This window comes from Homalodisca vitripennis, chromosome 2 (genome assembly GCF_021130785.1).
Source record: "Homalodisca vitripennis isolate AUS2020 chromosome 2, UT_GWSS_2.1, whole genome shotgun sequence".
Classification (NCBI taxonomy): domain Eukaryota; kingdom Metazoa; phylum Arthropoda; class Insecta; order Hemiptera; family Cicadellidae; genus Homalodisca; species Homalodisca vitripennis.
In genome coordinates this window covers 126,285,181-126,300,115 of record NC_060208.1, presented here as the reverse complement: position 1 = coordinate 126,300,115, position 14,935 = coordinate 126,285,181, and the positions used below count along the sequence as shown (strand labels likewise).

General features: G+C 33.2%; 1 protein-coding gene across 1 annotated transcript in view; it reads right to left on the bottom strand.

Annotated features, from left to right (window-relative positions):
* Positions 1-4,285: 4,285 nt before the first annotated feature.
* Positions 4,286-14,935, bottom strand: part of LOC124355799 — a 66,310-nt gene continuing 55,660 nt past the window's right edge. Inside the window, exons 2-6 of the mRNA XM_046806953.1 lie at positions 13,088-13,296; positions 10,870-11,005; positions 7,766-7,899; positions 5,146-5,341; positions 4,286-4,510 (exon numbers count right to left, since the gene is read on the bottom strand). Of these exons, the coding sequence (XP_046662909.1) occupies positions 4,431-4,510; positions 5,146-5,341; positions 7,766-7,899; positions 10,870-11,005; positions 13,088-13,296 (755 nt within the window). The 3' untranslated portion in view covers positions 4,286-4,430. The remainder of the gene's footprint in view (positions 4,511-5,145; positions 5,342-7,765; positions 7,900-10,869; positions 11,006-13,087; positions 13,297-14,935) is intronic.

The window sequence follows — 14,935 nt, the reverse complement described above, 5'->3', positions numbered from 1 at the left end:
AGATATTTTACACTTAGTTATCTACATATACTAACAACGTTACAGTTAACAAAATAGTAAAAAGTGATAAAAAAATGTTTCCATTTTCTTTTAAATTGTACAGACAGATTAAGTTTACCGAACGCAATATTTCTACTGAGGATAAGTTACTCCCAAATATAAAAGTTCAACTATTTGATTTACGTAATCGTTATTTATGTAAGTAAATAAACTGATCCATCATTATTACTCTTCCCCATTTATTTACAATTATTGAAATTGGTTTAGCTTAGTATAAATAATTTGCTCCTGAATAACCTGAAATAATATGTATATACAAAATGTATCTTCTAAAATAAGAATAATAAAGTATTTTTTAAATAACACTGAATTCTCGTTTGTTTTAACGATTAAAAAACTCCATAATTTGTTACAGCCTAATATCTAAAAATGAGCATAATACTGAAAATACGTAAAACAAAACAAAAAGAGGATGCAAAGCTTGAATGAAGAAAGAAAATCACAGTGGAACGGAGTGAACTGTTTAAAACATCTTTAGTATGAGTAGGCTAAGTTACAAAACTTTTCTTTGTCAAGTAATATTTATTTGGTCAAATTAAGAACATTATTATTATAATAGTGGAGATTATATCCTAGTCTTTGGAAACATAAAAAATTTTTTCAAGCGGATCTTTGTTATACAACTCAGTCTATCATAGCGGTACCTGCATCGTGATGAAAAGTTAAGTATATCTATAATCTTCTAGTTGATTTTTATAAAATGTTTTACTAGACTTTGTTGATGTGTCTTTTTATAGTTGTTTAGTAATATTTAGCCAAAACCTTTTTTTAATAAATGTTCACATTTTAAAGTATTATTATTTAGGCAATTGGTTCGCAAATATAATCAAATATCTCTCTGTAAGATATTAGCAGATTATACAAATACAAGGTGGGCAGCAATCCAAATCCGGTTCGAAGAGTCTCTCAGATTCCTATTTATCCTTTAATTCCCTCTTTTACGTAATTAAAATCCCACTGTGTCTCTCTGGATAGCTGAAATACAAATCCCAGCGAGATATACAAAGTACTAGAGCTTTTTGCTAAACCAAACCGTTCTTGTTGATGAAAGACCTTGGGTAAAATTAAGCGACTAAATATTTAAAGCGGAGCTCACAAAATTAATGTACGTCGAAGTTTAAACTTTATTTTTAAATAATACTTCTTAGGCTTATTGAGTTTCATACTTAAATAAATATTGTATTAAATACTAGGAAAATACCCTGATTTTAAGAAATTTCTCTTGACAACATGTCCTGAGGTTTTTTTGATGACCTTATCACGATTAGTTACGAGGGGTTTCCAATAAAAACACGAACCAATTATGACGGCAGCCAAGCAATGTATAACCATTCCATTCACTCGCATTCCGGCAACAGGTACATGACATGTCAGTTTTCATACAAATTTTAAGCTGTTTTTGTTGAACTTACTTATCTGGTATTTAATATGATGAATTACCGAGGAATAAAACCAAGAGTTGATAATACTGTACACGTTTTAGCTAATGACATCTTTATCTAACTACAGTGAAAATACACAAAATAAAACATTGTTTAAGTGGAGTAAGGATTTAAGTATCACTCAGGTAGACTCGTACCAGGGATTATGCAAGATCGGGAAAACTTATAATATCAAAAGTTTTAAAGTATGCTACCACTTACATTCTTATGTCCTTCTTCTAGCATAAAATCTGAGTATATTATAGTTAATGAACTTTATTAAAGAAAACTACCCGAACACGGTTTTAGCTAAACGTATGAAATTGGAAAATCTCTCTCTCAAGGGTTGCACCGGGAGCGTAATTGAGTCAGTGTATCAATAATTTTAGTACCTAGTTCTCAATTTCCGGTAAAACATCCATCAATACTTAAGTATGTATGACATCTTGTCACCAGTTCTTGGGCTCCTGAATTCTTCTCTTACCCTCAATATTCAAAATACCTATCCAGTAGACATTTATTTTGGAACAATTGCTGATTGATTTCAACACTTTTCATGTCGTAATTCACAAATAACGACAACAACGAAAACTTCATGCGAGCCAATGAATATCGCTTTACACTGCGTGACAGGACCATCTAAGATTAGATCGAGTAATTATTGAATATACATTGCACAGATTATAGGTTGGGACACACATAACCGCAACCGCGCCCGACAACGTCAGTCGGCCGTATGCTGGCCATCATACGGTGAAAGAATTGCAGCGCAGTTTTCAACCTGCAAGTCCATACTTGTCCGCACCGACACCAGACCGTCGTGGCCGCACCGTGGCCCGCACCGTCACCGATATGTGGAGTTTGAATTTTGACGGGCACGGTGCGGTCTACTAGCGGCATCATAATGTTGTTTACTGTTGCGTTCTTCTTTTTAAAACTATTTACGTAGTCCTACACGTTTTCTATTTTTATTGAATTATTTAGTATAGCCTACTAACTCTACATCCTGTGTTCGCGTACAAAATCATATTTATTGATAAAAGTAGGCTATTACATTTTCTTACATTAGAGTAAACTAGTCATATTTTCTTATTGTGCATATTTTCTTATTACAACAAATTTGAAAAACCATGTTGTACATTAAGTGATTTTAAACAACAAAATTCGAACTATTAAAAAGTCTATAAACATTTTTCATTAATTAAAAAAATAACAAGCATGTAATTATTTTGAGCAAAAATCTATTTTTTCTTTGATGTTTTGAAGTTACTTGATAAATTTATTCCGGTATTTTGTAAGAGTCATATTTAGAATGTCTCTATGACATTTTTATTTATTATTCTTTTCACTTCAATAAAGTAAATATAAAATTTTTTTTACAATAAGATTTTCAAACAAGAAAAACCCATGTTAAAATAAATAATAATAATACTAAATCATTTATTTCCCCATAATAAACAAACTGAATATTACAAATAAATATTATTGCCAGTGCTTAGTAAATAAATAAGACTATGACATAACGTATTTACAATAGCAGTAAATAACAAATAAAAAAATGTTTTCTACTTACTTTATTTCTAATTTATGTACTTAGAGTAATAAAATATAAAAAGTAGGTTACATCCTTTTAGATTTTCTTTCTTTTCTTAAAACCTAATAATTAGGCCAATAGATTTACAAAATTAAGGGAAATTTAGGTACCCATAAGAGGCTGTTCCTGTGTTGGGGATACTATATACAAAAAGGGTAAAAATCGAGCAAGAATGAAATGATAAAAATTAGTTATTGTAAACTTATGTAGTAAATAATGTACTATTACGTTCAAAGTTTAAATTTAGTATAACTATTGTGCTGTATTAAACAAAAAGCAATTTATGCATGATTTACAATTCAAATATTAGGCTTTACACATGTAGCATTAAATATTATATTATAAAATAATTATTTTAATAATGTTTCTAACTTTAAATATTATTATAACTTAGCAGACAGACTAATCATACACTAATTTTAATTATCTTAAACATATACTCAATATCATTTTGACCAATCAACCATACTCTAATTTTTTTTAGAAAATATATTTATGTTTCTACTATTTTTGACTAATTCTGGCAATAAATTATTTGTCCTCGGAGCTATAAAATAAATAATTTTGTAAAATTTGTTTTTTGTAATGTTCTCCAGTATATATTTTACAAATATTTTACTATGTTTTACAAATTATTATAAACGGGGCTTGCAACATGGCAAACTCTCTGGCATCACACTATAGCTCTTGGGTTTAATACAAAAAACACCAAATACACTGTTTATAGTGTATTTGACAGAAATTCACTGCAATGAAACACAATGAACAAGAATTATACATTATACATTAAACATATAACCCAAGAAAATGATATTATTTACAAACTTTACACACTAGCTGATTGTACAAAGCTTTACTGTAGCATTGCAATGTATCATTCACCACAGCTATTAATAAACATAACAACAATGAAATTAACAATTTTCTCAAGCAATACTTAAATCTTCCAAATATTTTTAAGTATCTGTCACTTTGAATTCAAAAGAAACATGCTCTAGTACAAACAGTGAGATTGTTGCGCTCGGACTGCATACGGACATGTGTGGCCTCACGGTAACCGAGCCGGGCCCGCACCGACAATCGGCCGACTCACGTGGTCGGGCACGGTGCGGTTATGTGGTGTCCCAACCTTATTGTAAATAAGACAATATGACTGTTAAACTTGATGAGTAACCACAATACGTCATTTTGTCAAATTGTAAAGGGTGTATCACAAGGTAACAAACAATATTTATTTGGAAGATGTCGGGAAATGTACAAGTACGAGGGTCAGAGCTATAACCCTGATGTAGTGGGATAAACGTATTTGTCCGCTCGCACTATATTTACACAGGCAGGGTAATAGACAGGCAGTGCTATCTGGTGGCAAGGAACACCAAACTCAGCAATGTGACGGTCAGGTGATGTCCTCTTCCGTGTATGTGTCTCGCCCCTCCTGCACAAGTACAACTGTGTTACAACAAATACTGCATTTAGCTACAATCGCCGTAATATTTTCTAATAAAATGTAAATATATATTTTCACACTGAATGAAAATTATTTCAACAGTTAAAATCTACAAGTTAGGTTTGATGCTAGTCCATTATATCGCTCAATAGGTAATATCAATACTGTCTGTAATATTTTAATATTAAATTTCAAAAATAAGTGCATTACTTTGTCAAACAAGCTTTCACGGCTTTTCCTTTAAAAATTCTATAGTAACGCCAACACAAATATTATATTTACTTGTATGCTTATTTTTACATTTTAAACAGTTATTATTGTCAAGTAGATAAATGGTGATCCATTTTAAACAGAAATTGTATGTGACAAATAAATTCATTGAAAGACCTTTAAAAACTTCATATGTGTCTCAAGTCATTACTCATAGAGTATTGTATAAACCTAATGGGAAATAGTTTTGATAGAGTATACAATTTTGTTGGTAGTTCCATCATAATCTTTATTAACATCTAAATAGCTGTGTTACACCCAATATGTGCTTTACCATGAAACTTCGCCCAGCAGAAATAACCATAGGATCACTATGATAATATATTTTGTAGTTTTGTGGAATGCAAACCCACCATTGTGGCTGGGACCCAGGACAGAGGCGGGTCTGGGAGAGTCCTGCCACAGTTCCAGTTCGCTGACACCGTGGTACAAGTGGTACATAGTGGCCTCACACCTCAGACTCAACTTCCCCGTGTCCGCCTCCAGCGAGAGCACGCTCAGTGCTTGCTCCAGCCCGCCCAGGGTAGCTACCGTATACTCTGCTTTCTCCTGGAAAGCGTACAAGATTCATATAATGTTTAAGCAACAAGCAGAGTTTTAAAATAGAAACTTCAGCAAAAATTAAATTAAAAATTACTTAAATGTCCATAGTTCTGGATGCGTAGATTAGATGGTTACGTCTAGTCAAGAATTTCCAGTTGGACAACAAATAACAAAATATTTCTTAAATAACCGACCTTGACCATGACATAGGGCTAAGGCTGCTCCTCTTTAACCGAGGGTTTTTGGGTTTTTAATCAAAACTGAAACTGGATGAGAACCGTTTTCTTTAAATCGTTCAGAATTACTAATTAAAATGTGTCTGACGTAGAAAGAAACCCTTTAAAAACAAAATAGTCTTGGCAAGTTTTAAAAACTATTCCTAATATTATAGAGAACTACAAAACTATTTTGTAACAGCTTTTCAAATATCAAAGATTAAAATAATAAAATAAAATAAGGAATAAATGAAAACTAATTACATAATTTAAATATCAAAACGCATCTACATTTACAATAAAATATAAGATCGTTGTGTAATGTAAGTGAAAAAGTAAACTGTTCTGTATTGGTGTAAACACTGCATTAGTAGAATTACAGTAATTGCAACAATGAAAGTTTGATTTTGGGACACTGCATTATTTCATTCATCTACGTTACAATAAACAAAGTGTATACTGTGATAGTAGAATCTATGGACCAAATATTACGCACAAACGTAAAATAACGTCTTTAAGTGACAATTTTTTTATCAGGTCTTCAAAGACCAAGGATATAACTTAAAATATTGAAATAGAGCATAAAATAAAACTAATTAAATAATTCAAATATCCAAATGCAGGTACACTTACAATAAAATATAAGGTGACTGTGTACTGAACGTGAAGAAGTAAACTGTTCTGTATGGGTGTAACACTGTATTAGTAGAAGTATAGTATTTTAACGGTAATAAAAGTTTGATTTTGGGAAAACTACATTATTCCATAAATACACTTGTATACTATCCAATTAATCGAGATTGATAAGGTACCTATACGTTAAAGGCCAGGAACTTTTGAACTAGATCGGGGTGGGCACGGAAGAAAATATTTGTCCCGATTGCTTTTACTGGACGCTAAGACTGCTGATGTTTCTGTTGAAAAGCTAGATGCTTGAAGGCCTGGTTTATTAACACATGGTAGGTTTGGAGATAAGTACTATTCCTTGACGATAAATAAGCTTATTTGGACTATTTCACCATTAATGTGCAAATACAGTTTGAAACCACAGGCCATCATATTCATAGGAAGCAAATCAAAGACTATTAATGATTTTTTTAATTTTTTCAAAGCACTTCATACCAAAGACATTTCAGAGATACACTATTACATGCTTACTGAAGGCAACTTGTTCCCGGATCCCGTGCAGCCGAGCACGCGTAGATGCGAGAATAAGGATCTCTCCGAGTAATAATTACATACCACAAAGTGGTGAATCAGCAGCCGAGCACGCGTAGATGCGAGCATGAGGATCTCTCCGAGTAATAATTACATACCACAAAGTGGTAAATCAGCAGCCGAGCACGAGTAGATGCGAACATGAGGATCTCTCCGAGTAATAATTACAGACCACACAGTGGTGAATCAGCAGCCGAGCACGCGTAGATGCGAACGTGAGGATCTCTCCGAGTAATAATTACATACCACAAAGTGGTGAATCAGCAGCCGAGCACGAGTAGATGCGAACATGAGGATCTCTCCGAGTAATAATTATAGACCACACAGTGGTGAATCAGCAGCCGAGCACGCGTAGATGCGAACGTGAGGATCTCTCCGAGTAATAATTACATACCACAAAGTGGTGAATCAGCAGCCGAGCACGCGTAGATGCGAACATGAGGATCTCTCCGAGTAATAATTACAGACCACACAGTGGTGAATCAGCAGCCGAGCACGCGTAGATGCGAACGTGAGGATCTCTCCGAGTAATAATTACATACCACAAAGTGGTAAATCAGCAGCCGAGCACGAGTAGATGCGAACATGAGGATCTCTCCGAGTAATAATTATAGACCACACAGTGGTGAATCAGCAGCCGAGCACGCGTAGATGCGAACGTGAGGATCTCTCCGAGTAATAATTACATACCACAAAGTGGTGAATCAGCAGCCGAGCACGCGTAGATGCGAACGTGAGGATCTCTCCGAGTAATAATTACATACCACAAAGTGGTGAATCAGCAGCCGAGCACGAGTAGATGCGAACATGAGGATCTCTCCGAGTAATAATTACAGGCCACACAGTGGTGAATCAGCAGCCGAGCACGAGTAGATGCGAACATGAGGATCTCTCCGAGTAATAATTACAGGCCACATAGTGGTGAATTAACTTACTCGTACTTAATAGAACAGCCCTTGTGTAATGGAGTCGGTTATTGATAAGTAATGGTACTTACCTGATGGTTGTTCAGGTACCAAGTGATATTGACGGCTGGATGTGAGGGCGGTGCCGTGCAGTTTACGTGTATCTGCTCTCCGCTCGCGTACCGTAGCTTCTCAGTAGCTATTTCCGGCTCTCCCACGGGCACATCTACAACATCCACAGCTCTGCTTACCTATTTCCATCTAATATTTCGGCACTTCCAATCAGAGGAACTCATGCTTGAGATAAATGGTGTAAATGAAAAATATGTTAGTATAAAATGTTGAAGGTTGAAACTTTTTTTAAATCTTTTTAATTTAATATTGCTGTAAAACTAGTATTTAAGTAGTGCTGCGAGAAGAAAGATTTACTATGCATTCTTTTACCTCTATTGTTCCTAGTATCTGTAGTTTCTTTTACTCGCCTCACAGGGTAAACCCAAATAGTCTTCCTTTTGAATTTTTTCAAGTGGCTGTGCATTATTTACAGATGTTTTTTTATTTTATTATAATTGTAAAAGGATGCTGTGATGATATAAAGTTTCTATGCATATATATATATATATATATATATATATATATATATATATATATATATATATATATATATATTTGTATAAATTACGTATTCATACGTAATTTATATAATCTAAATTTTTTATATATCTAATACGTTTTCAATTAGTAAAAACATTTTTATGCCTAAAAGTCTTCACATTTGAATCGCTCACAATGACTCGAGAAACTAGAAAGGTACATAATATGCTTCAATTAGATGTCAAGCAGCCATTTCATGTTGGAGAAGGCTTTTACATTATATTTCCTCTAAAACAGGGCTGGTTGTATCTGAATTTCATACATTTCCCATACGACCCTGTGGTGTTCTTTTTATTTCACTTATATAGCCTCCACAATTTATGCAAAATTAGGAATATTGAACAATTATTAATACACATTAACTATCACAGTATGGAAGTAACTTATTGTCTGTTTTAAGAAGTAGGATCTCAAGAAAGTTAATCCCCATTTAAGAGCTGTAATATAAAAGGATCTTCCTTTAGGTTTCGGAGAGCCGTAAAGGGCCTGAATACTAAATGAGACCTACACTAGGTTTAGTCCAGCATTTGATACACAAAACGTTTGCCCTTAGTATTATGCCTGAATTGTGTGTGATGGCGTAGCAATCATAAATTCTACATCGTTAGTGCATGTCCCCTAAATTAATCTAATAAACTGAATTGCCCTAGAAACGATCCACTGGCTTTGAGGAGGTATATTTAACATTACGATGACAAAAGCAATTCTTTATTATTTATCGCCCAACAATTAAATTGTGTTGTAGTGAATTAAAGCTTGCTTTTAAAATTATATATAAATCAGAGCAGTTTTAATTTTTTTTAACTCTATTGATTTGATTTTTATTTTATAATACATTTTATTACTCTATAAAAATAAGCTTTTCGTATAATTAATAAATAAAAAAAAGAGGAAATATCGGATTACAACAAGTTTACAGGGTAAAAACTTTTTAGTTGTTAATCAACAACTACACAGACTGTTGATTTACAAATGAAAATATAGTACCGTGTAGTTGTTTTTTTTAGTATGGGTGTGCCAATTTATAATTTCTTAAGTTTAATTCGTTGCTTGAACTGTTATTACAAGGTTTGATTCTGGTTTTGACTATAAGTTCACAGATATCATCAGACCTTTTGCTTCGATAAATAGCTTGTAAGGCTACTGGTTTTTACAACTTAACATTTATTAAATAACTTTGACCGGCCATTCTCATGTAAGGTTATTTTGGGAGTGGCTTTTAAATTTTAACCCTTTAAGGCTTCTCTCCTTAGTAAGGGTGTTGAGTTTACTAGTAAATTTTTGTAATCTGTAGGCATAATTAAAATTCTGTTATAACCATGTATTGTCGTATCCCAAATTATTATTTTAAACAAAACCTATTTACTAACAAAATTTTAACAATTTTTCATTTAAATCCCCTACAAAAGACATAAGTAAATTATTATGGGAGTGTTTTTAGACTAAAAAATTTGGTTTAGGAATCTGAGTTACAAGAGTGTGAGGAACTGTTTATTATTATGAAACTTTCATGTGCAAAAACATTTAATCGCTGTGTCATTAAAAGTAGGACAATTTTAATACATGAAATATTTAAGATTGAACTAAATTGATTTTTAACCATAGTTAAACTTAATTTTATAGCTTTGTTGATTAAAAGTTCAGATGAAGGTAAGGTATTATTTTGTCTGGTGTGAAAAAAAATGTTTGGTATCTTCTACACCTCCTTGATATAGACTTTTAGTATAAAGTGATTCTACACCCACCGTAACAAGAATTGAGAGGTTGGTAAGCTTTCATTATAAGAAATGTGCTCTGTCTGCTATGTCGTATGAAAGAGTTTTCCCTCAGGGGAAACATCTGGAACGCACGTACAAACTCCGATATTCCACTCAGTAGGAGAGCCGATGCTTGCAATGATAAGACTGTCGGTTTGGGTGAGTGATTAAAAATTGATATTTTGGTGCTTTTGGAACAAGAATATTGAGAGCATGTGATATTCCCAATGATTATTATAAAATTATAACTATAAATATTCTTCCTTAATTTCGACCTGTTTTACAATGAATTTGTTTTTCACTGCAAAGCTGCCCTGAAGATGATGGATTATTTTGAGGATCACAAAAGTAATTTATTTATCCTGGTTTGACTGTGTTGGATTTACGTAGCACTGACAGTTTATAGACATTTTTACTCATAACTTTTCTAGTATTAATTCAATTTCTTTATAAAAATTAATATGACCCAAATGTGAAATGAATATAACAACAAACTGTTCATGTCACAAGAAAGTGCAATAAGAATATCACGTAACTGTGATCCATATTCCTGTGTCAAAGTGCTTTGTTCCTATTAGCCACTGAAAATAATATTTTTGATTGGTTTATACTTTTTAATTTTGACAAGTTAGTTAAATAAATAATTCCAGTACCTATTTGAGACGGGATCAGTTGAACCGTATTCATGTGCACTGAAAACATTAATTTATTCGAAAAATTTATATACAAATATTTTTAACCCTAGCAGGCGTAATGTGTATGAATGGCTAACCACAGGTACTGACCCACAACCCTAAGCATGGCAGACTGAATCTCGGTGTGGAAGAGCGGCGCGTCAGCAGACACCTCACACTTGAAGGTTCCTGTGGACCGGCGATCGACGTTGAGCAGCGTCACTATCCGTTCGTCAGACGTGGACACCTAAAACATAATTTTTTCTCTTATGCTTTTAGGAACTAAACGGAACTTACTAGAGAATTGAATACTTGCTTGCAAGGAAAGGATGATATGTATGACTTTGTTATTCCCAACAGACCTGCAGATTGCATTATGTTTTTGTCAATTCATGACTAAAGAGTAAAGAGTTTAATATGAAACTTCCTAAAAACCTCAGTAGACGGACCCTGTAATACGAAAAGACACATATCTTGATAGCCAAACTGCAAGCACGATTTTTATTTGTTTCATTATATGTTCTGACTACAATTTTTGCCTGATTAGTGAGAGAGCAGTAAGTCACGTAGGCCTCAACATGGCTGAAAACACTAATTAATTGTAAGAAATCATTCGGATAAATCATTGAAACTAATTGGAAAATCATTGAAACTAATTGGACTTTTCCAACATATTATATTGGATGTGTTTCCAGAATCCTGTTGGATATTGTTTATTACCCTCGCGCTTTTCCCGAGAAATTAAACTCGATTTAAATTAAATTCTTACAAACTATCTAGCCCTATAATAATATTTTAGCCAGGTATTATATTTAATTAATAAAATAAATATAATACCTGGCCAACCCCAAAATTAATAGTTTTAAAATGCTTGCAAAAATTATAAGAATCTAATAAAAATATATTTTGACTCCATCCATAATTTTTTCAACAATATTAAATATTAAGTTTTAAGTGTTATGTTATAACTTATCAATATTATTAAAAGACATTTCTTCAAGCAATTTTTCAAGCAACTACTTAGAAAAACATGCGTAAAACAATATTAAAAAACCCATTTAAGATTTCACGTTAATATGAATTTCTCCACAGTAGATTCTCTCCTAGTAAAACTTCGCTAACTTAAATATTTTTGAAATCTCCAATGTAATAGCTACTATAGCTATTACTATTTCTAGACTGAAGCTTACAGTTATAAATTACGGTAAGAAATATTCCAACTGGTTTTTTACGATTGAAAGTTACAATAACATGTATCAAAATGTAACTAAGATTATTAATTGTACAGTTTTATAAGTAATCATTTTTATTACATTATATTTTTTAATTTCTCGTTTAGATGCACCCATAATTAGAATACAATGAATTCTCTACATTTACCAAGTTCGCATGACTGTTTTGAAAGTCGAGCGGATACATTTCAGTAAAATAAATACAGTGATGTCAACTTGTGGCTGAAAAGCTCGCTTTCAAGCGGATCTCTCACATATCTTTACACACACGACTGCACTTGTCATTGTAACGTTAGCTTAACACAAACACCGTAATTCTGTTTACCATGGTTTAAGCTGTTGAAAAGCGTTAGAATGTATCTCGCTTCAAAACATTTTCTATACAACGCTTTCATACCTCCGCCTAACTAGAGTGGTGGTTTTTAACGACACTCTTCAAAGTAATAAAATAAATTTATATTTTATATAGAATCAGTATTATTACATAGCTGGTATGGGTTCGTTAGCTCGTCTTCACCACCAATGAAACATTTCAATATGGCGGCAATTCATATTCGATCAAAAACTGTGATCGAATAATTTCCAACATGGATGATAACCGTTTAAACGTTGTAGAATTAGTAGAAGTATATAACTGAACCGTTATAAGTGAATATGTTTACTAACGTAAATTTTCAATAACTGTAACTAAAGCAATTCCAGGTCTTTACAAGAAATTTGTATGATTATAAACGAGTATTGATGTGTACGGTTTCAATACTATAGTCTCTACATGTTTGAAAGTAATATGAACATGGCAACATTTTAAAGTATTGTCCCATAGATGTTTTTATAAATTAGAAGTTTAAACCGCCACGTGTGTAAATCTGCCTCTCTGCTGCCGATTGAGCTGGAAGAGATTTTAGATTAAAAGCATGCTCAACATAAAAAATAGTGTAAATTATGGCTTTAAAAAAAATCACAAAATAACTTATATATGTTAAAAAATTGTACTAACAAGAATTGTATTTGTGCTGTCGAACTATTGAGATTTTCTTAGTCAGGTTTAATCTAATTGACAACCGATGTGACGACTAAATAAATCACTAAAGACTCACATCCACATGAACTCCAGGAAGAGGGAAGACTCTCGTGGGTGGCGCCTCTTTTGGTAAATACCTATAGAATTCTTCGTCTTCTCGGTACCACTTGATGGAATACAGGAAAGCGCCCTCTAGGTCGTAGTTGCAGGCAAGTCTCACCATCTCCCCGCTCCTGACTGCCTCCGGTATCGCTAACCGCAACCCCTTCAGGCTGCTCGCATCTCCTGTAACAACGGCAGACACTATACTTAGTGTTGTGTATAGTTTTTTTATTAAGTGCATGTTTATAGAGTTATTGAAGTTGACAAACATCATGGTGGTTGTGATTCCTGACTTAGGCGTGGTACAACGCTTTGGTAAGATTTGTTTATTTTAACCTAGATTTTAATTATTTATTAGGTTAGTTCTTTGCCTGAAGAAGAGATCAGATTGCAGATCTCGAAACGTAGTGTTATTGATTTCTTGTTTCACTGAACGATGGCAAATCCTGTTTCCTTCACAATCCTTCCATCGTCAAAAATAACCTTCAAACAAAGGACTAGTCAGACGTTAAGGTTTTAAGTAGAGTAATTCAACTTTATATTAGTTTTAGCTCTTTTCTATACTCAAGCTGACAGTGCAATTCTTGATATCCAGTTACCATTTACTCTGATGCAAGATACTTGCAAATACATATCGATAAACTATGGCCTAGGCACAAACCGCACATAGCAGAGGGTCCAAACGTTTATACAGTCTTAATTAAAGCAATTTATAAATGTGCTTAGATTTTTCTAAACGTGAGTTGGTAAACATAGTATATTATTTAATTGAAGTTCTGATTTAATTTTAGTGCCATTCCTGCCATCCATTGACCAGCGCTGGTATCAATTATCAAAGTTTGTGTGGGGATAAAACTTTACGAAATGGGGAGCATAAGTGAAAAGAATATTCTATTTCATAATGTGCTCATTAAGCGAGAAACCAATACTAGGTCTTTATCTTTTATAATTATGGTTATTACAGCGAACATGCATAAAATTGTCCTATATTCCCCTGCATTTTTCCTAATTCAAAGATGGATTGGAACATTTTTCGGAACATTTTTAGGAAAACAGAACTGGAAGTTTCGCCCCAAAACAAATAAGCCACCCCCCCCCCCCACCACATCATAGCTATTTTGCTTTTTTTTCTTTCTGACATAAATTACTACTAACCAAACAAATAGCATAAATTATCTAGACTTTTTGAACTTTTTTCTTGACTGGGCTTCGATCCAATCAGATGTTTGTAAATAAGATCAACGCTTTTAGTCCCATATTTCACGAGAATAGCAAGTCCAAAACGAAGATAAGAGTATCGGTAATCAGATTTTTCAGAGACTACAATTAAATTGTATGAATTAATTTTTAACTAAATACATTTGTTGCTAAAACCTCCAAATTTTAGCCGGAGGTAATATGATAAACATTCCGGGTAAGAGTTTCAGATCATTACACAAACAAATGTAAATCCGTGTGGCTGTAGCGCAATTTAGGGAGGTTTGTTTATTCACTGAGTAGAATAATAATGTAGCCAGCTGGGTGTGTTTCTAAAACGAGAGAAACCCACGGTTTACGATAGGTTTATATAATGTTATTCCCCAAAGGGTCTGGATCTCCCACTTTAACACCCACACAAGTACCTTGTTCAGCATTCCTGCCTTGAGAGCCGCCCACACAATATTGGAATTTAACGAGGTAAGAACTGTGAGCGGATAAATGTCACGAGATAAAAGTCTTTTATGAATCCAGACAAAACTCTATAATGCGTCTCTGGTCTTATTTAGTGCTATTAAAGCAATACACTAATTGATGTTTTACTTAGATTTAAGTGAATAAGCTA